The following is a 22,714-nucleotide window of genomic DNA, read 5'->3' as shown; positions in this document are numbered from 1 at the left end:
AAATGTTCAAATTTTTTGTTATCAAACAGTCTGAATATGTTAAAATCTGAATCCATTAAATTCAAGTGTTGAACAGAGTTATCAAACAGGACCTTACTTTATGTTTTATTTTTTCTTCTCACAAGAGAGTGTAGTGTAAATTTTCTATGTAATTTAAGTTTCTTTTTCATTTCAAGAATTTTATCTTTTTTATTATTTAAAATCTTCCAATAGGTGTTTAATTAATAAAATACATTTACTCGTGTGTATCTGTATTCTAGACTACTTCCTCAACTAGTATCTAGCTTTTAATATTTTCCCCCCTCTTGAAAATTTTATACCTAGGAAGGGTCTAAATAGTTTTCCAAAAAACACCCCATATTAAGTAGCACTAGTACAGAAAAAAGTGGGCCAATTTTTGGCTTTGGCTATAATTATGATGCACAACCGTAATTTTCCAGTTTTAACTGGTGCACAAATTTTATAACCCGGAAAATCTTCTCCTGCTAAACCCCTCTAAACCCCTCCAATCCATTCCAGATTCTTCCGCATCGCCGTGGTTAACACAAAGTTCAATCCGGCAACCCTTCAAACTCAGAATCCTCTAACAGACATGAGAAGACCAAAACCCAAGTCCAAGAAGTTCAAAATCCAGAGCCGTCAAGCCGAGGTTGAAGAACTTGAGCTCCTCGAGTCATGGATTGAATCCGGTAAACCCGAATCGGGCTCTAACCCGCTTTCACTCCAGCCGCTACCAAATAAATCTCCGGTTGGCCGGCTATCCGATGGCTCGTTTTCTCGTTACGCGGGTTGTAAAAAGTTCAGCCAATTGCCTTTGTCGAAGGAAACTAAAGATGGGTTGGCTGCAGCTAAGTACAAAAACATGACTGATATTCAGAGGGCCTCATTGCCCCATTCGATTTGCGGCCGTGACATTCTTGGTGCTGCTAAAACTGGGTCTGGTAAGACCCTGGCTTTCGTTATTCCGGTGGGTTTTCAGCTGAATTTGTCACAGTTTTGGTTTGTTTTTTCAATCTTATTTTGGTCGATTTTTATGCTTGCTGGTGTGAAAGACTTGATTTTTGGTTGGTAGAAGACGGAAATGTTCAATTTGGACGTGTTCAATGTTCTCCTTTTGTTGATATTTTAGTTTGTTTTGTTCATCGATTAGGAAAGTGAATGGAAGATTGCACTTACCAAAAAGTTGGGTTAATTTTGGTTATTTTCTTGCCTATCCTAGGAGTTTTCAGAAATCCAACTGATTGATGACAATTTATGCTTTTATTCTATTGACAAGTTAAGTTTGTCTCTTTCTCCTCTTTGACATTTGTATTCTAAACTTTTTCAATTGGAGTTAAAAAGATTGAGGCTTTCGCATTAAATTCTGTAAAAGGACTCATCAGCATTAGGTTGAACTTCAAACTAAAAGATCAGTATAATTTGGATTTAAGAGTTCCATGTAAAGTGCGGACTTTGAGACCTGAAGACAGAAATGCTTCTAGTTGTCAAGTTTCATACGTGTATTTGTTTAAAGTTAGATGATTGAGCTTGACAATTTTGATATTCTTCCCCTTCTGTCCTCCCCAAATTGGGAGAAAAGAAAATTAAGGCTTTTCCTGATTTTCATGCTTAACAAGTTAATATTCCTTGCTTTTCCCCCTCCCTTTTTTGTGCACTTTTAGCATATCTTGTAGTGATGAGTCTTTTTTCTCCTCGACAGATTCTTGAAAAGTTATACCAAGCTAGATGGGGTCCAGAAGATGGAGTTGGATGCATTATAATGTCTCCTACAAGGGAGTTAGCTGGCCAACTTTTTGAAGTATTAAAATCGGTTGGAACATACCATGGTTTTAGTGCTGGTCTTCTAATTGGTGGCCGTAAAGATGTTGACACAGAGAAAGAACATGTTAATGATCTGAACATCTTGGTGTGCACTCCTGGAAGGCTTCTTCAGCACATGGATGAAACCCCAAATTTCGAATGCTCACAGCTCCAGGTCAATATATTCATTTGATCTTTGTTCTTCTATTCTGCTGTGACTTTCTCCTAGAGTTTCTCTTCTTCCAGTGTTAGCATTTCCTGTGTACATATACACAGTGTATGATATGTTTTGTCATCCAGTAACTTTAGTTCCTGTAATGTGTCTTATGTTTCAAGCTGTGAACATTAATTTGAAGAAACAAGAATCATCAGTGTCCATGCTTAGTTGTTTATAAAGTGCCATGGACTAAGTTTTATGTGGCATTTGCCATATACTATTGCACTTTCTTATATTCGCTTTAATGGACTGGAAACTTGATCTTTGACTTGGTAGCTGGTGCATGCTTTCTTCTACAAAAGCGAGAATGATTCTTTTTCAGTTCATCGGTTGCTAGGGGATCAGTGAATGTAATTTATTGTTGTTGGATTCAATTGCTGCAAAATTCTATACAATTCTTTTCGGGCAGTAGTTTGAGTTCATCCATATTTTCACCTAAGCACATAAAATGGTCAAGTTTTTGCAGCATCTTTTAATATTTCATGTCTGCAGGGGTGGCATGTATTTTGTCTGTATTAGACTTTATTACTTTGGACCTTTTCTTTATTACGCTTCAACAAGTTGTATGGAGGTTGTTGGTGATATTTAGTGAAATTAAAGGATGTGCTAATGGTACAATAAATTTTAAGCTACGATAGATAGGGACAATTTTTAAAACATGACTATGGTTCAAAAATTAAAGTTTTTGCTTCCTTATGAAATCTTCATGGTTCCTTAGTAGCCAACTTGGTTTGTTTTTCTGGCCAGGATACAGGTTCTGGTGCTTGATGAGGCAGATCGTATTCTTGATGTAGGATTTAAGAAAGCTTTAAATGCTATTATCTCACAACTGCCAAAGGATAGACAGACCTTGCTGTTCTCAGCTACGCAAACAAAATCTATTCAAGATCTTGCTAGGCTTAGTCTGAAAGATCCAGAATACCTTAGTGTGCATGAAGAGGCAGAAACTGCAACTCCCAATCGCCTGCAGCAAACAGCAATCATTGTTCCTCTTGAGCAAAAATTCGATATGTTATGGAGCTTTGTAAAGGCGCATCTTAATTCGAGGATACTGGTGTTTCTTTCGAGCTGCAAGCAGGTAATTCTGCATTATCTTTATTATGAATTGGGATATTCAGGTGCAGAGCCTGAAAAATGAAGAAATTTCTCATGCATAACTTGCTAGCTGTTGTAATTGAATGCAAAATTTGCTGTGCATGTATGAGAACAATCTCCGAGCATCTTAAAGTAGCCGGATATGTACTTTCTTTTTTGAGAACATTGCATAAATATTTTTCTCTGTAAACACGGAAGTAAATCTCCTGATATTGTCTATTTCAGCAATCTTGTTCTGGATAGACTTGGAACATGATCACCATCCTCTTAGATTGCTGAATTTAGTACCATCTATCTCTTTCAACAAATATTACCTTCAGAGGTCTGTCTTGTCTGAGTGCATCGCAGATAGTTTTAAAGCGGAACTGCTGAGAGAGCAAAAAGCTAAAGCTGCTGTTATCTAATTCTATGAGACTCCAATCCAGCAAAATAGATGCCAATCTTGATGCCATATCTCTGAGCAAGTCATTGTTTCTGCTGCTTTTGGGGGTCAACCATTTATTCACAAGTCACTGGCTTAAAATGTATAAAGAAGTAACAAACAAGAAGGTGAAAATAACATTGGTATGAACCTGTAGGATTTGTAATTCTGTCTGCTGGATCTGGCTATAATGGCTTTAACATCTCTCTTAGTTTCTTTTGAAATCTCTCAACAGATATCACATCATTGAATCTTGGGCTGTGCAGATAGATGTCTAGATATTGCATTTTGATCTACTACTAGCATGCTTCATAAATGAGCCTTTAGGAATTGAGAGCAGAAGCAATTGCAAAAACTGATACTTTCATGGTGGTTCATGCAGTTTAATGTGTACTTTGTGGACTTTTCTGTTATTCTAATGCTCTCTTTAGTTGCTGGAGAAGAAAATAAATGCATTTCACTCAACTTGGTTTCATACTTTTTCCATTTTTGTTGTCCTGTTATTTTCATTTCATATTATATAACAGGTAAGGTTTGTTTTTGAGACCTTTAAAAAACTTCGTCCGGGGATCCCTTTGAAGTGTCTTCATGGAAGGATGAAACAGGAAAAACGAATGGGCATATACTCCCAGTTTTGTGAGCAACGTTCAGTTTTATTCTCCACTGATGTTGCCTCAAGGGGGCTTGATTTTGATAAGGCTGTTGACTGGGTTGTCCAGGTTAGTTACTTGTTAAGTAGGCCATAGATACTGAAAGATAACACTTGATCTGATTAATTTATTGGACAAGCTACCAAAGAAAAGGAGTCATTAATCTGTTAACTTTGTTGATTTCCAGATGGATTGTCCTGAAGATGTTGCTGCATACATACATAGAGTGGGCCGAACAGCTCGCTACCTTTCCGGAGGGAAATCTGTTTTATTTCTCTTGCCTTCAGAAATGAAAATGCTTAAAAAGTTAGAAGAGAAGAAAATACCCATTCGATTTATCAAGGTTCTTTTTCTCATTTTGTTAAATATGATTAAGTTTAAGCAACATTTGCATCATGTATTATTTTTACGTGTTTAAAAATGCTCCTTGGTCATCGGCACAGGCAAATATGAAAAGGTTACAACCTGTTTCTGGGTTGTTAGCAGCTTTGTTGGTGAAGTACCCCAATCTGCAGCAGCTGGCTCAGAGAGCATTTATTACATATTTGAAGTCCATAAATAAACAGCGGGATAAGGAGGTCTTTGATGTGATGAAACTCCCAATTGATGACTTCTCTGCATCATTAGGCCTTCCAATGACTCCCAAGATTCGTTTTCTGAAACAGAAAGTTAAGGGAAAAGCTTCTGAGGAATTGTCTCTTGTACAAGAAAGTACTGTTGGTGACAACTTGAATGAAGATCAGATAGAAAGTTTTGACACTGGCAAAGCTGAGAAAGACAGAGTAGAAGCAAAAGAAGACAAATTTCTTCTTCTGCAAGAAGACACGCAACGCGGAGAAAAAGTTACGGAAATTGGAGATGCTGGGTAATTATTTTTGTTTCTTTGGGTATTTTACTTTACATATTAGACCTAAGAACTAATTTGTGGGGATCAAATAAAGAAAGATGTTATTCACTTTCCAGCTACTTAATTTTCAGTCCTCACTCTAGATTAGTGATTAAGAAATATGTAAACCATAATTGACTGGCATAATTCAATAGACTTTATTTATCTGCTCTATGCACCTCTCTGATTTGTTCATAAGACAATTTTCAATTTAGAATGGATGAATTGTATGTTGCCCATAAATTAAGAATGCATTTTCATGATAGATAACTGTTGGATAACACACTTCATTTACCTGGCTCACAATTAGTCCTGGTTAAATTTAATAGGCCACTTAGTAAATGGTTTCTGATATTCTCATGCTGTATCCTGATCTTAAATATTTGGGCCAGTTCTTACTCTCCGATGTTTTGGTAGTCCACCTGCAACTAGGGTTTTAAAGAAAAAGAAGTTGAAGATCAATGTGCATCGACCAGTTGGGACCAGGGTTGTGTTTGATGAAGACTGCAACACTTTACCCCCTCTCGCAAAGTTGGCTGATGTAAAAAGAAGTGCTGACTTGGTTCATCTGGACAAAGACAAAGGTAATTAATTTGGTTACGTTATGCTAATATATGATATCAACAGTATAGGTATGGTAAAGATTTTTCAGTTCTGGTTCTCCTTGAAGTCATTATTCCCCAAAATGATATCATGAAGTCGTGACCATTTTTTTAGAAGATTTAGACTACTTGGATTTGTGCTTGTTGTTTACTATATTAGAAAAATACCAAATTTCATGGCTCATTTTGGATGATATTGGGAGTTCAGTGATTGGCACAAAGGGAACAGAATGCATACTATAAACCTGGAGATTTTAAGTGTGTGCACTTGTATTTTATCAATGTAGATTTTAGTACTTCTTTGTTTCTGACTTTTTACATTTCCTATGCCTCAGTTAAGCAAAGATTTGCAGACCTGAGGAAAGAATTGAAGATAGTAGATGAGGAAGATAAGATTTTGGACCGTAAGCGGCGAAAAGAAAAGAGAATCAAGGAGAAAATGAAGTGGAAGAAAGGAAGGGAAGGAGAGGAGGCAGATGTAGGTAGTGAGGTGAATATTTCTGCATCAGACACAGAAGAAAGTGGAGATAGAGTCAATAAGAAGACGAAGATATATTTTGACAGTGACAGTGATGATGGTAAGAGGACGAGAAAGGACAAACAGGGTGGTTCTGCAGACTCCATTTCTCTGGCTGAGCAAGAGCAGCTGGCTCTTAAGTTGCTGAGTTCCATGCATTCGTAGTTTATATTTGGATATTATAGTGGTTTTTTTTTTTCCAAAAAAAAAATACACACAAACACACACAGCATGAAATGTGGTATGAGGTGAGACAGTATCCAGTCAAACTGTAATCTGTACACTTGCTAGTTAGTTTATTATATAATGAGAAGAAATGTCATATTTTCCTTGTTTGAAAGTTGTGGGAAAGAAAAAGAATGGAACCTGAGAGATTTGGTTTAGTTGTGTATTGCCATTTTAAAGGTTTAAAAACCCCAGTTTTATACTCAAAAGAGTTGATAAAAAAAAAAAACTCTCTACCTCTTCTCTCATAACTCAAGTTTTCTGTCTCTGTCTCTATCTTATTTTCTCCCCTAAACCCCAATCTTGGCAAGTGCTCTGAGATCAGCTTGTACCTTTGTTTCCAACCATACAAGAAGCCACTTTATGGTTAATGGAATATTTTGCCAAACCATCACTAAATGGTTCGCTTGGATTGATCAATGGAGAAGATAAACTCATAAAAGAAATTCCATTGATTAATTTATCCATAACAATAACAGTTTTTAGAAGCCCCAAGCGCTGCCTATTTCAAGCATGAAAAAATGGTCTTCAAAATATAAAAGCTTATTTAGTGGAGTATTTTTTACTACTCGGTTGTTAAAAGATACACACATTTAGGGTGTTTCCACTTCGTATTGTGGTTGCCAAATAAGGTTTGAAACCTTAAATTGTGCATATTTTCATTCCTCTGCTGTAAACTGAACCATAATACTGTTTTTTTTTTTTTTGGAGGGGGGGGGGGGGTTCTAATTTGTGGTTGCCAAATAAAATGTGTTAGTTAATATTTTTCTAACAAGGGTAATTCTAATCATTTTAATATCTTTTTCTTAAAATTACACACTTTAGGGTACTACTGGTTAAAACAAAAGCCAGAGAATAAGGTAATATAAGTGAATGAGTTAGATGTATCATCATTGTGTACGTGAAATTGACATTGACCCATTAATCGTACATTGGGCTAATCGCTTATTCCATGATCACAATTGCCTCCGAGATAAACCTGACCTATTCCACGAGTACAGACCAGAGTTTTCTTGTTCTTGATTTACAAACTAATCAAACCAAATTTGAACAGTATGTTGTATTTTATAATATTTTAAACTTGGTTTGATTAGTATAAAATTAAAATTTTAAGTAAAAAGCTCAAACTACTTGAACTTGACTCAAGTCTAATTCGATAAAAACTCATTTGAACTTGATTCAACAAATAAATAAATCAAACTTAAACACAATTTTAAATTCATTAAAATAATCAAAACAAAGTTGAACGCTAAAGTATTCAGATTGATTAGTTTCGTTTATACCTCTACAGGGAATAATACCTTAAATCATTTACAGCCCTACAGGGAATGATACCTAAAGGAATCATAGAATTTTCCTCGATCGATTTTGATACTAAATTAACTTTCTTTTTTATTTTGGGACAAAGATAACTCTCTACATGCATATACATATATAACTGTGCTTAATTTTTTTTTATCATGACGATAACATTTGTATAACATACTTTAGCCTAATTTAGGGAAAAGGGAAGCCTAATCCCATCGGAGGGAGTCGTTTGAAAATAGCAGTCACAATTAAGTGGGAAGTATACGAAGGAAGGCAAGAGAGTTTTGGTGGTTACCAACAGCTGCTTAACTGCTTATCTATAAATTATTAATGGGCTTATCCATATAGTACTTTTCAGCCCATCACTGTCCCTTTGCCTTTCTCAGCGCCGCCTTATCTTCTCGGCCCGCTCTCGAACCCCATAAATACCCCCAATCTCCTAGAAATCGTCCTCTCAATTACTGGCCCTATCCATCTGGGTGCCCTTTTTCCTGTCCCTCTCCAGTATATCTGTGCTGTATCTACTAGTGCTTTTTATATTTTTTTTCTCCCTTCGAATTAGGGTTTCTTCGATTCCGTCTCGAAGATGATGCAACCAGGCGGTGTCGTTCCTCCACCCATGGCTCCGATGGATCAACAACAGCACCACCACCAGCAGCAGCAACAGTACCCGCCGCCGCAACAGCAGTGGTTGATGATGCCTCCTCAGCAACCTCCGGTTCAGCCTCAGGATCCTCAGGTTTGGGGCCAGCAGCAGGTGTCGGCTCCACAGCATTCTCAGCCTACGCAATATGGAATTGCGCCTCCGTCGACTGCTGCTTCGCCCGGCTCCAATGATGTTCGCTCTCTGTGGATTGGGGACTTGCAGTATTGGATGGACGAGAATTATCTTTCTTCCTGCTTTTTCCATACTGGAGAGGTATAAGGAGAATTTGGTTAAATTGTACGTTTTTCGAAATTTGGGGGAATTTTGGGGAAGATTTGAGTAAGATCGTTTATTTTGATTTATTGTTTGGTTTCTTAACCTTATGATAACCTCCGGCTTTATAGATTCATTAAAAACGGTAGGTTTTGCTATTGATTGCAGATATAATGCATGCAGTGCTAGACTTGGTTTTGTAGTTCTTTATATAGGCGTGGTTTTTGTTTTTGGTAACAAAGTGCATGCCAGGCTTTTTGTTCCCTTGTAGTATTGGCCTTGGCGTTGTAATTTTTGGTTTGTACAGGTGCAATCTTGTACTCAACGTTAATACCTCGATATTCCAAATTATTTGTAGCTCTGCGAATATTCTTGAGGCGCTTTTGGTAATGTTTTGTAAGAAGATCGAAAACTAGAATTTTAGTCAGGGAGTTATTGCTAGTGTTCGTTGTAGAGATTGAGCAAAGGCGGGAAAGATTTTTTTTGACTGATTTTAATTCTTCGTTTTGTCCTCTTTCAGCTTGTTTCTGTAAAGCTTATTCGTAACAAGCAAAGTGGTCAATCAGAGGGCTATGGCTTTCTTGAGTTCAGGAGTCGTTCAGCGGCTGAAAATGTTTTGTTTACGTATAATGGCACATTGATGCCAAATGTCGAGCAACACTATCGTTTGAATTGGGCTACTCTTGGTGCTGGTGAGAGGCGTACCGATGACTCTCCTGACTACACAATATTTGTTGGGGACTTGGCTGCTGACGTGACAGATTACCTTCTCCAAGAGACATTTAAAGCTGTCTATTCGTCAGTTAAAGGCGCAAAAGTTGTTATTGATAGGAACACTGGACGGTCCAAGGGGTATGGTTTTGTTAAGTTTGGGGATGAGAGTGAGCAACTCCGTGCTATGACAGAGATGAATGGTGTCATATGCTTAACCAGGCCCATGAGGATTGGACCAGCGGCTAACAAAAAACCTGCTGGCGTTCAGCAATATCAGAAAGGTATGTCGTGCTGACATCTCTTAATTGATGGTGGTGTGCTATGGCAAGAATTTAGGGCATTGACTTTTGCTTTTTGTTCTCTTTTTATTTGGACTGTTTCATTTGTTGTTTTCTTGGTACTTCTTAGTCTTAGGTGAAGCAATAAGTTCCTAGTCAAGGCATTGGAAGTTGTTTTTTACCGCTTTTGAGATATGAATGTTCTTTGAGTTTTGCACATGGAGATACGTGGAATTTACGAAGTCATTTCCTTCCAGTACTTACCTTTTTAAAATGGGCTCATATACTTCTGCTAAAAATTTAAAAATCTTATAAAACTCATGTTGTCTCGAAGCAGGAAACAGAGAGGCTCTCATTTACGGGGGGCCTGGAACTGATTTCAGCTGAATGGATTCCACTTTAATGGGTGGCAGTCCTTTTAGGTCAGTTAATTTGTTTATGCCATAAGCTTCCTTACTTCGATTTCCTGTGGCATTTTTATGCTACACACACTTACTTTCCAGTTTCTTACCTTGGAGTTTAGAAGGGAATATTTATTTTCTTTCCTTCAGAGGTTTCATTTCCTTTCCCGCTTCCTTCATTCTGCTTGATCCTCAACTACCTTCATTCCATTTTGTTATGGGCCAGTTTCTTGTGTGAGAAAGGATACTCTATTTCTTCCATTGCCAATTGTTTTTTTACCTTATCTTTTACCAGTTAATGTTTTTTCCAAGTCTTCTCATGGTGTATGGTTCTGTTAGTAGCCTGGGGAATGATTTTTTATTGTCTTCCAACCCAGTTATTGCACTTCTAATTTTGTAAAATTTCTTTTTTTTATTGAGTTTTTATTCCAAGGAAATGAAATTGATTTGGTCTTTTGAGGTTTTGGTGCAATGATTCTTTTGAGGCTCAGTCTTTTAAGGTTTCGTTGGAAGGGAATCTCTGAGGATCATACATTCATGGATTTCGAAGCTTTGTGAAAGTACTTCTTGAGTATGTTTTTGTGGATAAACAGGTCTTTTGGTTGGATTTTTGTGTGGTTTATGGGCTTCTTTTTGGTGTATAATTTACTAAGTGTTGTTACAGGTCTTGCAATAGGCACAAGTTATGTTGGAATTTTATTTATGTGACATTTCAATGAGAACATGAGCGTGAGAAAATCATGGATTGACAAAACTGCATAGCATGAATGATTGGATATGACTAGAAAAATCCTGTGTAATGTTACCTGTTGCTGTTTTGCATTTTCTTCTGTCAAGTTAGTAACTTAAATCTTTTTTCAGTGAGCATGACAATCTTAAGAGATTGAGATTGTTTGCTTTTCAAGTTATTCGTTTCTTTCTGCAGAAAATAGTGTGCACTTTCCAAGCATTCTCCTTGTCTTATGCATTTAGTGCATCTTCTTGTTCCAGTGCATCTATGGTGACCATTCTTAAAAGTATGTGCTATGTATTGCCAAAAGCCCACTTACATGAAAAACTTTGTTGTAAAGCTGCATTTATGTATTCAAGAGCTTGTCTATTGCTGTTCTTAGTTGTGCTTGACTAGTGAGACTAGAGTCGTGTTGTTTGTCAAAGTGAAAACCTTTTAAAGTCTAATGTAATGTACTGCTTTGGAGCATTTTAGTGTTATAAATTTTCTCTCTTTTGCATGTTTCTTTTGGCTGGTCAAATGAACTTTATCATTGTTAGCTCTGAAGGTTTGATCAATGGATGAGTAAACATTTATATACCTTAGAAGAAAGGTGTACTACAGAGAAGTGCAGTTGTGCCTCTTACTTAGTGTACTATTGGTGTCTCAATACTTCATTTGGCATTCCAGTGTGCGATGCAGTAGCTGTCTTATCAAACTGATAATATCTCTGTAACTCACAGTTTCCTTTTAATTTCTGGTCATTCTTACCTTTATCCATCATTTGCAGCTCCCAATCAGAATACTCAAGGAAATGAGGGTGAAAGTGATCCAAATAATACAACAGTGCGTAGCTTGTCTTAGTTATGGATTTACTTTTGTTGCCTGTGTGGTAGTTAAGACTGTTTCTTGTAAGTGCAGATATTTGTGGGTGGATTGGACCCAAGTGTGACAGATGAGAATTTGAGGCAAGTATTTGGCCGATATGGGGAAGTTGTACATGTAAAGATACCTGTAGGGAAGCGATGTGGTTTTGTTCAATTCACTAATAGGTAACCTTTAAATTTTGGGGGAAAAATGTTGCGGTAAATTTTGCAGTTTGTGATGGCCTATTTCTTTTGATTTTTCTGTGCTAGGGCATGTGCGGAACAAGCATTGGAAAGCTTGAATGGTACACAGTTGGGATTACAAAGTATTCGACTTTCATGGGGGCGTAGTCCTTCCAACAAGCAGGTTTGGGTCATCTGTCTGTCTCTTGGTACGGTTGATAGTTGCATATAATTGCATATCTTACTTTTCCTTGATTTTGGACAGTCGGATCAATCCCAGTGGAATGGTGGATGCTATGGTTATACACAAGGTTATGATGCATATGCATATGCTCCACCTCCGCAAGACCCAAATGTATATTATGGAGGTTACCCTGGATATACAAATTACCAACAGCCGCAGCAGGTAGGAGAATGCGAAATGTTTTTATGCATTTTTTGTTTGTTGCTGAATTAACCAGCAAGGGTGTTACTTTTTTAGTTGGTTTTGTTGGTTCAGGAAGTGATGCAAACGTCCCTGGTTCTTGTCCTCCTTTGTTGAATTTTTTTAGATAGATGAGCAACTGAAATTCTTTGTGCTAATATTTGCAGTGATCTATTGTTGCAAGTTGCAAGCCTTGGCAGTCTACGCAACTTGGTATATGAAAGCCTCAGAGATTGTTCAGGGTATTTGCTTGCTATTCACGCTCGTAACATGTCCAATGAAGAGAGTTGCGTTATTTGGCTGTATGATAGTTTGCCGTTATGGGAGGGCTAAGAACCATATGTGCTCTTATATATTTCGTTACTTTATGACTCTCCATCAATTTGGGAGCTGTTGGGGCGGGCTTGTTTCATGGTGATGAAGGTTTACAGTATTGTTATTATGTTGAGGATTTTGACTGGTTTATCTCTAATAGTGACGCTTATACTGCTTGCCGTCCTAAATCTAGAATTATTGGTTTAAGCATTGGTGTTTGTGGCTCTCCAATGTCGCGTGTCACTGTCGACTTAGAGTGCACTGGTCCGTATTTTACTGTTTTTGATCTTTGACGGCAGCTTTTCCCATGTCAATATTGGCGACATCCTTCCCTGTTATGGGATGAGTCCGCGATGAATTTGGTGCCCCGTTGGGATTGCTCGGAAACTCTGGATCCGCGTGCGACTATTTAGTTTGGTTTTATGAAATGGTATGATTTGGATTGTGTGGAGACTCTGGTTCCGATTTTGGTGGTATGCCCAGTTACAAACGGGTCTGTTTGGATTCATGTCTTTCTCAAAAACTTGTATTTGAAGTGTTAAAACACCCCCAAATGTATTCCAAATCTGCAATACAACACTCCAAATGTATTTGAAATATACCTATAACATAAACACCAAAAATTAACTGAAAAAGAATCCACCACTTGTTTCTTCCACCTCCACCGTGACTGTACCTCCCCTTGTCAACCGCTAACGTGCAATTGAAAGCAAGAAAAGAATATATATAGTTTTGGGAAAATTGTATAGGTTTCTTTAGGATTTTTCCTTGAATCACTGATTGCTACATACATTTAACAATGGAAGTAATTTGATTGAAATTGTTGCAATTCAACTCTTATTTCATAATCTCAAATTGAATTTCAATTTAAGAGTATGATATTAAAAGGGGATTATAGTATTTGTCGATATTTTGATTTCATCTCCAAAGTGGGAAAAAAGTAACTAGAGGATGATTTAATTTTTATCATATCGTCACGGATCAAGAGTCTCTCTAGTTAATTCTGTCTAGTTCAATCTTCTTCGTGTAATTCTTATAATTTTGGATGTAAAGTCTCGTAGATTTAATATAATCATTAATTAATATATGAGTTGACACCAAAGTTATAACATTTTGCATCAAACGTAGTATGCTTTCCACAACTGGACGAAAGTGAATAACATTTTTTCTGGAGAAGCCCGTGACCTGATGCATCAAACTTGGAAAGATTTGTTTTGACTTTTGAGAGCAAGCTGCAATAGAAAACAAAATTTGTCGGGAGAAGAGAGTTGAGGTATGAAGAAATTTGTCGGATGCACCGCATAGCTTTAAAATTCATGCTCGTAAATGATTTTGGAGTACACAAAAGAAAAAGTCTGCATTGGGGCAAATCGAAGACAAAGTCAATACGTTATCCAGGATCTCTAATTTGATGGCTATCACTGCGCATGGAAATACTGTACTTTCAACACCTGTTATATTTGTTAACCAACGATTTTCACAGCCTATATCTATATATATATATATATATATTCACCAGAGTTTTTCCTTGCCTCATTTGGTCGATCCAACTAGGCTTGCAACCCAGCTCATAGTGACATTACAAAAAGAATAGCAAGGGGAGTATATACCATTGTAGCTGCATTCACTGGTCTAGTTCAAGAACTGAGGTTGTTGATATTGCATTTACAAATTACAACTGGCCTGGCTTTCCAAGAATTTTAACTTCTATCCTCCCTGTTCTGTTCATAGCCCAATTCCAATACTTATTGCTTCACAAGTATAGACGCAGTTTGCGCTTCTCAGTCGAATCTTTTCAGAAAATATAGCAGAAGATGGGTGTTCCGCTCAAATTGATGCCTATTCTAGTCTCATTTTTTGTGTTGGTGATAGGCGCTTCTCAGGCAACGTCCCGCTTGTTGCATGAATATGATGAAGCAGCAATGGTTGAAGAGCATGAAAAGTGGATGGCAACTTATGGACGTGTTTACAAGGATGATGCAGAAAAGGCAAAGAGATTCCAGATATTCAAGAAGAATTTTGAGTATATCGAATCTTTTAACAAAGCTGGAACTAAGACTTATAGCTTAAGCATCAACCGGTTTGCTGATATGACCAATGAGGAGTTCCGCGCTCGCAATGGATACAAACCATTTACTTCATCGAAGTCAGCATCATTTAGATATGAGAATGTTACAGATGTTCCATCTAGCTTGGACTGGAGAGAGGAGGGAGCTGTTACTCCTGTCAAGAACCAAGGAGACTGTGGTAAGTCAACAAATCTCTCTCTCTTCTCTATATTTGTTTTCTCCAATAAGATGCCATTATATATCATAACAGGACGTGGGATTCGCAGGATTAATTTAACAAAGTTTTGGACCCAATCTGCAGGATGCTGCTGGGCGTTTTCAGCTGTGGCAGCTACGGAAGGAGTTCACCAACTGAAAACAGGTGAGTTGATTTCGCTATCCGAGCAAGAACTAGTGGACTGCGATACAGATGAGAATCGAGGCTGCGAAGGTGGTTTAATGGACTCAGCATTTAGCTTTATCATCAAAAACCATGGCCTCGCAACTGAATCACATTATCCATACTTGGGGATTGATGGCAGTTGCAGTGCAAATGAGGAACATCCCCCTGCAGCAACCATCAAAAGTTATGAAGACGTCCCTGAAAATAACGAATCAGCCCTCTTGAAAGCCGTGGCTAATCAACCTGTATCTGTTGCAATTGATGCTGGTGGACAAGATTTTGCGTTCTACTCCAGTGGAGTGTTTACAGGAGAATGCGGCACTCATTTAGACCACGGTGCCACAGCCGTAGGCTATGGAATAAGCGAAGATGGAATCAAGTATTGGTTAGTCAAGAACTCATGGGGTGTTGACTGGGGTGAAGATGGATACATCAGAATGCAAAGAGACATTCATGATGTGCAAGGGCTTTGCGGGATTGCCATGAATGCTTCTTATCCTATCGCTTGAAGTTTTCTTAGATTCAAATCAGTTTTTTTTTTTTTTTTTTGCCCTCATTTTTATGGCGTATTTATTGAAGTTTAGTTGCTTATGGATTTTTTTGCTATTCGATGGTAGCAATCTCTTGCATTTGACCCTTAACTTAGTTTTGGAATGATGTACTCAACTTACAAGCTTGTATTTGCAAGAAATGAAGTCTGAAAGAATTACCAAAAGAAAAAGAAAGGGCTAAAGTCACTTCCTTCTGTTCTAAATCCACACAATTGATCATTAATAAGTTGCATTTGTAATGAATCTTGTACACATCTTAAAAATATGGGCGCGGAGAAAACTAATTAGTCAGCAGCAGAGCAATAGGATCTTTGAACTATGCCTCAACAATGATGATTAGTTCCAACACCAAGATCTCTTCAACCCTTTCCTTAACCCTCATAATCAAATAGCATTTTGGTCCCCATATTGCAAATGTATCATTATGCTAATCACCAACGCAAGATTAAATTTAATTACGATAAGATATACATTCGATTAGATTACAACTTGGCACACTCAAGAAAAAAAAAAAAAAAAGAGCTTACGCGGAATGAAAAAGAAAAAATGGGTATTGGCATTTTTTGAGATCCTAAAAAAATAAAAAGGAAAACAAAAGTCCGAGAATAAAATCATATATACAAATATAAAGTTCACATGGAATAATGAAGACAAAATTGCAATCAGGACAAGAAGCGTTCCTAAAAGGACGTTATCCACCATTGAACGGAAATTTATTACCTACTGCTTCCCTTGCTTCTCTCTCTCTTCCTACTGTTTATTGGTTCTTGGTTCCTATTAATTAATGGTGAGTTGAAGCAAGTAAAAGATCACAAAGTTATGAAGCCAAATCTGAAGACACTAGTATCTGTAGTTTCATTGGCAGTTGTTTCAGTGATAAATGTAATTGCTACAACCGGCGATTACATTCGACCTGCACCTCGGAAAAATCTTCAGTTTCCATGGAGTCCGAAGCATTCTTCTCATCCCCAACAGGTAAGAAAAGGGATCAATTGGAAGGCCTTTCTTTTGTCCTTTAAACTAGTTTGCTTTTTGTTTTAGTGAATTTTGGATAAAGGGTTGTTTGCAAGTCCACTGCCTGTGATGCTATCATAACGGGATCTTGTTAATTTTCTTGAGCTTTGATGAAAAGAGTGTGAATTGTTTCAAAGAAAGTGTGTGTACGTTTAAGTCTTCAGAAATTTGTTGTCAATTGGTGTTTGTCATGGTTAAAGCTCAAGCTTATTCATCGAAAGATGATATCTTTGTGGGAGACTTGTGATCAGCTCACCTATATTAGTTGCTAAAAATTGGAAAACAAAAAAAATATATAAAATAAAATAAAGGGAGCATTCAGAAAGTGTAGGAGAGCTTATATTACTCTTTTCTGTAGGTATTATATGTATAGATGTACATGCGTGCTTCTTACTTCCTTGCATGTAGCCGTCAATAGTAAGATTCAATGCTTCAAGAGGTCACTGATGTTGGATTTCCAGCGCATAATGCACTCTTAGTGTAGCCAAAAGTTTGTGGATGTTGTTTATTGTTGTAGGATTATTTTGATTCTTTCTTGTCAGGTTTATGTATGAAGGCTGTAAAGCTGGTTGTTCTTACTCAGGGATATTTTCGTTGCACAAGTTGACTGTCCTCTTCGCTCTTGTTGAGTTGCTGTAGGTTCATATCTCTTTGGCCGGGGATAAGCACATGCGTGTCATATGGATCACAGATGATAAATCTGCTCCTTCAGTTGTTAACTATGGGATGTTACCTGGAAAATATAACTCTGTTGCTCAAGGAGAAAGCACATCGTACAGTTATCTTCTGTACAGCTCAGGGAAGATACACCATACTGTCATTGGGCCACTGGAGGATGACACCATATACTACTATCAATGTGGTAGAGAGGGTCCTGAGTTCAAGTTCAAAACCCCACCATCCCAGTTCCCAATCACTCTGGCAGTGGCTGGTGATTTGGGTCAAACTGGATGGACCAAGTCAACTTTAGATCACATAGACCAGTGCATATACGATGTGTATATGCTCCCTGGAGACCTTTCATATGCTGATTACATACAGAGTAGGTGGGATACATTTGGTGAGCTGGTGCAGCCACTTGCCAGTGCCAGGCCTTGGATGGTGACACAAGGTAACCATGAAAAGGAGCACATACTACTAATCAAAAAGTCGTTTGCTTCTTATAATGCAAGATGGAAAATGCCATACGAGGAGAGTGGATCCAGTTCAAACTTGTACTATTCATTTGATGTTGCCGGTGCACATATCATCATGCTTGGTTCATATACAGATTATGATGAATTCTCGGACCAATATAGTTGGCTGAAGGTTTGAACATCTGTATGCTTTTGCGCGAAATTGCCTTTCTTTTAATAATTTTCCCACTACTCTTCCAAATAAGGTAATTAAAGTATCAGGGCCACGGGTATGATTAGTGTCTTTCTGAAATGTCTGACATGATCAAGGGCAGAGAAAAGGAGAGATTTATTTTCATTACTTATCCATATCGGTTTTGAGGAATTGCTTTGAGGCCGCTCTGAAATTTAAATGTCAACACGAAGCAGTACCGCTGTAGACATTTATGCCTAAGTGAATCATTGAATCACAACCTTTGATCGTTCTGATGAGCTAGAACACATGGAATGTAGATTCAGCAAAAATTTTTATGAGTTGTATTGCTTATGTTTCTTTTAAAACAAATCTATTCCAGGATCCATATCCTTTACAATAATTTCAGATTACTAATCAAGTTCTTTCCTTTGCTTGGAAAAGTTTATGGTTTGTCTATAAATTTCGTTTCCTCTAAGATATTTTTAACAGAAAGTCATGCTCTTAAATGATTCTAAAAGTGCATATGTTGAGTAATAGAATAGGACATATGTCTCCAATGATTAATTTTCTGAACCAAGAAAACTTAGTACTTCACTGAACCTTGAATTACAGGCTGATCTTGCAAAGGTAGATCGTGAGAAGACACCTTGGCTACTTGCACTATTCCATGTGCCGTGGTACAACAGTAATGACGCTCATCAAGGTGAAGGTGACAACATGATGGCATCAATGGAACCTTTATTAAACGCTGCCGGTGTGGATATCGTACTTGCTGGTCATGTGCATGCTTATGAACGCTCGGTATGCCCAAATTGGTTTAACTTCTTATTTGGTCCCTTGTTTCTGAGTGATCTGGAACCTAACCTGATTATTTGGTTCCTTGTCCGCAGCAACGTGTTTACAATGGCAGATCGGATTCTTGTGGTGCTGTACATATAACAATTGGTGATGGAGGAAATAGAGAAGGTTTAGCACATCGGTGAGTCTTCCTCTTGATCCCCTTGCACACCTAAGAAAGATTAAAGAAAGCCTCTTTCATGTAGTATGGCTCTTTGGGTCGAGTAACTGAATTGCATCGTGAACAAGAGTTATTGGTTTAATGAAGTTTCCTTTTTCCTCTCTCTCTCTCTCCCACAATACTTCAATTCCGTTGTACATTCGCAACAAAATATTTTCTGCGTATAGTAAAAAAAAAAAAAGCTTTTGGGGAAGTTGAAAAGGGTGTGACATTGATCCAAGCAGGGATGTTTTTTGAGTGCGTGCCTGTGTTTGTTTGTGTGTCTGTCACAGAGAGAGGGGAAAGGGGGAGGGTGGGAGGACTGAAGGAGTTAAACTTGATGTTTTGAAACATTGATATCTCTGTTGAGTCATTATTGAGTTTTACAAGTCACTTTTTGCAATTCATGTTCTTCCCTTTTCCTCTCCACATTGACGTCTAACTAGTCTTGGGAAATGATGACAGGTTCAAAGATCAACAGCCTGAATGGTCAGTGTTCCGCGAAGCAAGTTTTGGTCATGGTGAGCTCAAGATAGTGAATTCCACTCATGCTTTCTGGAGCTGGCATAGGAATGACGATGATGAACCAGTGAGGTCCGATGAGGTCTGGATAACCACTCTAAGGAGTTCGGGTTGCATTCTTGAAGAGAGTCGTGACTTGAGAAAGCTCCTATTGCAGCCGTAAAACTGTTCTCTCAAGGGGGTGCCTAATTAAATGAACTACTGCACAAACTCCTCAAGCAGTGTATAATACCAGCATAGTTAGAGGAGTGCAAATCTGTTGTACTGTTATTATGTATTGTAAGGTATTGTAAGAACGGTATGTCCCTTCCTTTCTTCTGGAAGTGGACTGAATCCTTAAATTGCTATATAAGAAGATTACTTACGGTATGTGAGTTTAAATCCAGGGTCTTATTTTCTGGAAGTGGATTGAATCCATCCTTAAAAGTACTCGGGACTTTGAATTTAAAACCAGGGCCTTTTGGCAAAACAGACCATTAAAGTGATCTTCATTAATCTGGGTCCTATATCTTCTGGAACTGTGGAAAACTCAAGGATAAGATTTTTCTAAGGTGAATGAAACTAGATATCAGCTTTTGAGTACAGTATGAACATATTGATTGGTTCCTTTAAGGGATCCGGACAGACACCATGAAAATCCTCGTTGTGTTGATGACATCCAAATTTGCCATCGCCCTTATCATGTGAGTGAACCATGCATGCTGCTACATAAAAGGTGGTGACAAGTATTACCAAAAGAAGAACTTGTTATAACTGATTAAATACTGTACTTAGAAATGCTGAATAACCAAGATTTTGTTAGCTACTAGGAAGCGCTCGAGCTGGTATATGCTGAGCTGCGCAAAGTGTGTGTGTGAGAGAGAGAGAGAGAGAGAGAGAGAACACACAGCATCAGTAGTTGCAATCTGTTTGATAAATAAAATTTAGACGAAAAGAAAAAAGGTTGTTACGCAACAATGGCATCGTTGCACAGCGGGACACTAAATACGAATGACAAAATGGGAGGCGATTACTCCACAGTCTAATATAATGTTCTTTCCATTATGAACTCTCTTTTCTAATTGTCTCCTCTGTAGTTGGTATTGTATTTACAAGGTAGTCCAATCCGTTAGCTATAGCCTATAAGCCCGGGATGCCAACAACCTAGGACTCAAAACTAGCATCTTTTTAAGCTGCAAGTTCCACTGCACTTGAGCTGTATATCTGATCATTCCTTCCCCGCCAAAGTATTATTTGTTCGTCCTTGAAGAAGATAGGAATACAAGGTACCAGATCCTGCAGCAGTGTATGAATGGGAATGAGAAATGCAGCATCAGACGTACGGGTCAACCAATTTGAGACAAACAAATTTCATGTAAGATAGATATATTACTCTCCACAAGAGCCATACCCGTAACTTAACTCCGATCCTTTTGCAGTCACTAGTCCCCACGTGTGCACAATCTAGTCTAACAACTTCCTTGGTCTTAAATGCATCTCTCACTCTGTCTACCACATTCACATACACACCATTCCTGGCTGTAGAAAAGAAGCAGCAACTATTACCAGCTCTACATAACAAATAAAGCAGCATTTTAATTTCGCGAGCTTAACCATGAGAAGAAATGGGCAGACAATATAAAACTCCCGAAACTAAATTTCCTTACTGAGTTTCATTATGGGATCAGAGTTGAGCCCTTTGTTTCTCATCTCCTTTGTCTCGTCAAATGTCAGGCCATCAGCAACAGGCTTCACAAGCTTTGGATATATTGGCGCATATGGCTTCCACAGCATCAAAGGAATGACTGGTCTATTTTTAGGATCATAGTTCCGACCTCTGTATAGCAGGAGAACGTTACTCTGACGATAAATTATCATCCCACCAGATTTATCCTACAAGCACACTGTGATCCCGATGAGCACAAACCACAGATAGACTAAATAAAGAAATGAAATACTATTAAGGTTTGACATTAACAGGTAGTTTACAGTTCCAAACCTCGAGATGAAAACAAACATTGTCCATGTCAAGAGTTGGCACCCCTAAGCACTTAATCCTCACAGCTTCAGCCCTCTTCCAATGGTTATGAATGTCTTCCAGCATGTTGTGAGTAACTCCTCCTTTCCCTTTATCAAATTAATTAGATGGAAAACCCAATTCATTAGTCTTTACAACTAGGGCCTAGCATGAGTTTTCATAATATGCATAATTCCCTCATCCTGACAACTAAACACAGTATTAAGCAAGAATCGCAACCCAATAAAATCTCAACTCCTAACTTATCTCCACTGAATCCTATCAAGCACTAACATATTGATATAGGGGGAGCCAAAAACAAACTTTTCAGCCTCTAAAATCATATTCCATAATGCCTTGGCTGCGTAAAAGCTTTCCTCAAACATAAGTTCAGATACCTAATCAATTATCAGCAAGAGATAAAGCACTTGAACCAAGCTCAAAGGAACGTCCTTGGACTTGGTTTGATTAGTAAATCAAGCTCTAATTACTTTTCCTAGCAAAAGAGTGAATTTTTTTTTTAATCATCAGAATCAAAAGGAAACAAAATTTGAATTACCTAAATTGATTTGGCGAGAACAATCACTATGCCTATATTTCTCCACGAGCTCTGCAATCTCCTCCTCCATTAAAGGTTCCCCAAAAACCTTTTTCCGTTGCTCGGCCAATTTCTCCGAATCCACAGACTCTTCAGCCGGGGCCGACGTCCCGGTCCATTTCCGGTCAAGCCGACCAGGACCAAACGGAGAGAACCTCGGCGGTTCGCGAAACCCGATTGGCTTCACATCCGGGTTGGTCTCAGAGTAGGAGTACTTGAAATCAAAGGGTAGGTCCGACTTTACCGGAAAATTCAGGGCATTTCGGGAATCAAGCACATTCGAGGAACCCTTTTTCCCTCCTCGAGCTTTCTTTTGTTCATTTTTCTTCTTGTGTTGTCTCCCGGCCGGGGGTTTAAGGAGGGTTTTGGAGGTAGGTGAGAATGGAGGGTCGTAAATGTCTTCTTCATCAGATAATGGAGAGTGGCTCAGAAATCGAGAGACACAGAGCATTGGGGATGAGGGTAAAGATGTAATTTTGGGCAGGCCTCGAGAGGTTGTCCGACGCCATGCGAAGAGCTTCAGCATAATGCGATGTCCGTCAGGTTTCGTCGCCGGCCAGGTGACATGAAGAAATTAGACTAGTCTACGCCACTCTTGGGTACAAGACTGGCTTCTGGCTTTTCTCCAAGTTTTGCCTCCAAGTTTTGCCAAGGGGGAAAGCCCATAAGAGGTTTTGGGCCTGGCTGGAACTGAGCTTAAAATTGGTACTTTGTTTGCTTAGAATAGGATCTGGATTTGGATTG

General features: G+C 38.2%; 5 protein-coding genes across 7 annotated transcripts; 4 read left to right on the top strand and 1 right to left on the bottom strand.

The window, feature by feature from the left end:
• Positions 1 to 437: 437 nt before the first annotated feature.
• Positions 438 to 6,528, top strand: LOC113688583 (DEAD-box ATP-dependent RNA helicase 32-like). Its single transcript, XM_027206455.2, has 8 exons — positions 438 to 967; positions 1,700 to 1,975; positions 2,772 to 3,095; positions 4,061 to 4,252; positions 4,371 to 4,526; positions 4,627 to 5,048; positions 5,487 to 5,653; positions 6,007 to 6,528. Exons 1-8 carry the CDS (start codon positions 593 to 595, stop codon positions 6,351 to 6,353), a joined length of 2,259 nt encoding a protein of 752 aa, XP_027062256.2. The 5' UTR covers positions 438 to 592; the 3' UTR covers positions 6,354 to 6,528.
• Positions 6,529 to 8,166: 1,638 nt separating this feature from the next.
• On the top strand, positions 8,167 to 12,740 carry LOC113688269 (polyadenylate-binding protein RBP45-like). 2 transcript variants are annotated; one of them, XM_072049287.1, is made up of 7 exons: positions 8,167 to 8,640; positions 9,161 to 9,635; positions 11,533 to 11,588; positions 11,664 to 11,710; positions 11,879 to 11,975; positions 12,057 to 12,197; positions 12,383 to 12,740. In XM_072049287.1, the coding sequence occupies exons 1-7, from the start codon at positions 8,308 to 8,310 to the stop codon at positions 12,383 to 12,385; spliced, it is 1,152 nt and encodes a 383-aa protein (XP_071905388.1). In that variant the 5' UTR covers positions 8,167 to 8,307; the 3' UTR covers positions 12,386 to 12,740. The 2 variants fall into 2 exon arrangements, with proteins under 2 accessions (XP_071905388.1, XP_027061847.2); XM_027206046.2 differs by having other exon boundaries at positions 11,664 to 11,794.
• A 1,476-nt stretch (positions 12,741 to 14,216) lies between these two features.
• LOC113688270 (senescence-specific cysteine protease SAG39-like) lies at positions 14,217 to 15,579 on the top strand. The gene is made up of 2 exons (XM_072049288.1): positions 14,217 to 14,777; positions 14,901 to 15,579. Exons 1-2 carry the CDS (start codon positions 14,345 to 14,347, stop codon positions 15,488 to 15,490), a joined length of 1,023 nt encoding a protein of 340 aa, XP_071905389.1. The 5' UTR covers positions 14,217 to 14,344; the 3' UTR covers positions 15,491 to 15,579.
• A 599-nt stretch (positions 15,580 to 16,178) lies between these two features.
• LOC113688268 (purple acid phosphatase 18-like) lies at positions 16,179 to 19,757 on the top strand. Its single transcript, XM_027206045.2, has 5 exons — positions 16,179 to 16,507; positions 17,186 to 17,854; positions 18,470 to 18,658; positions 18,748 to 18,836; positions 19,320 to 19,757. The coding sequence occupies exons 1-5, from the start codon at positions 16,352 to 16,354 to the stop codon at positions 19,537 to 19,539; spliced, it is 1,323 nt and encodes a 440-aa protein (XP_027061846.2). The 5' UTR covers positions 16,179 to 16,351; the 3' UTR covers positions 19,540 to 19,757.
• Positions 19,758 to 20,367: 610 nt separating this feature from the next.
• LOC113743693 (CRS2-associated factor 2, mitochondrial-like) lies at positions 20,368 to 22,607 on the bottom strand. Of its 2 annotated transcripts, XM_027271753.2 has the most exons (5): positions 21,932 to 22,606; positions 21,355 to 21,482; positions 21,023 to 21,248; positions 20,767 to 20,894; positions 20,368 to 20,651 (listed from the first exon to the last, which is right to left on the bottom strand). In XM_027271753.2, exons 1-5 carry the CDS (start codon positions 22,494 to 22,496, stop codon positions 20,544 to 20,546), a joined length of 1,155 nt encoding a protein of 384 aa, XP_027127554.2. In that variant the 5' UTR covers positions 22,497 to 22,606; the 3' UTR covers positions 20,368 to 20,543. The 2 variants fall into 2 exon arrangements, with proteins under 2 accessions (XP_027127554.2, XP_071905387.1); XM_072049286.1 differs by lacking the exon at positions 20,368 to 20,651 and having other exon boundaries at positions 20,787 to 20,926; positions 21,932 to 22,607.
• Between the last annotated feature and the right edge of the window lie 107 nt (positions 22,608 to 22,714).

Source organism: Coffea arabica, chromosome 5e (genome assembly GCF_036785885.1).
Source record: "Coffea arabica cultivar ET-39 chromosome 5e, Coffea Arabica ET-39 HiFi, whole genome shotgun sequence".
Classification (NCBI taxonomy): domain Eukaryota; kingdom Viridiplantae; phylum Streptophyta; class Magnoliopsida; order Gentianales; family Rubiaceae; genus Coffea; species Coffea arabica.
The sequence above is the reverse complement of the archived record's forward strand: the minus strand, read 5'-3'. Positions and strand labels throughout refer to the sequence as shown.

Excerpts from the sequence above, each read along its gene's own strand:
- LOC113688583 (XM_027206455.2), top strand. The coding sequence starts at position 593 with ATGAGAAGACCAAAACCCAAGTCCAAGAAGTTCAAAATCCAGAGCCGT. Across the intron at positions 968-1,699 it reads CCCTGGCTTTCGTTATTCCG|ATTCTTGAAAAGTTATACCA; the intron begins GTGGGTTTTCAG and ends TCTCCTCGACAG. Across the intron at positions 1,976-2,771 it reads TCGAATGCTCACAGCTCCAG|GTTCTGGTGCTTGATGAGGC; the intron begins GTCAATATATTC and ends GCCAGGATACAG.
- LOC113688269 (XM_027206046.2), top strand. The coding sequence starts at position 8,308 with ATGATGCAACCAGGCGGTGTCGTTCCTCCACCCATGGCTCCGATGGAT. Across the intron at positions 9,636-11,532 it reads CGTTCAGCAATATCAGAAAG|CTCCCAATCAGAATACTCAA; the intron begins GTATGTCGTGCT and ends CATCATTTGCAG. Across the intron at positions 11,795-11,878 it reads TTTGTTCAATTCACTAATAG|GGCATGTGCGGAACAAGCAT; the intron begins GTAACCTTTAAA and ends TTTCTGTGCTAG.
- LOC113688270 (XM_072049288.1), top strand. The coding sequence starts at position 14,345 with ATGGGTGTTCCGCTCAAATTGATGCCTATTCTAGTCTCATTTTTTGTG. Across the intron at positions 14,778-14,900 it reads CAAGAACCAAGGAGACTGTG|GATGCTGCTGGGCGTTTTCA; the intron begins GTAAGTCAACAA and ends CCCAATCTGCAG.
- LOC113688268 (XM_027206045.2), top strand. The coding sequence starts at position 16,352 with ATGAAGCCAAATCTGAAGACACTAGTATCTGTAGTTTCATTGGCAGTT. Across the intron at positions 17,855-18,469 it reads ACCAATATAGTTGGCTGAAG|GCTGATCTTGCAAAGGTAGA; the intron begins GTTTGAACATCT and ends CTTGAATTACAG. Across the intron at positions 18,837-19,319 it reads AGAGAAGGTTTAGCACATCG|GTTCAAAGATCAACAGCCTG; the intron begins GTGAGTCTTCCT and ends AAATGATGACAG.
- LOC113743693 (XM_027271753.2), bottom strand. The coding sequence starts at position 22,496 with ATGCTGAAGCTCTTCGCATGGCGTCGGACAACCTCTCGAGGCCTGCCC. Across the intron at positions 20,895-21,022 it reads TGATCCCATAATGAAACTCA|CCAGGAATGGTGTGTATGTG; the intron begins GTAAGGAAATTT and ends TCTTTTCTACAG. Across the intron at positions 20,652-20,766 it reads GGATCGGAGTTAAGTTACGG|GATCTGGTACCTTGTATTCC; the intron begins GTATGGCTCTTG and ends ACACTGCTGCAG.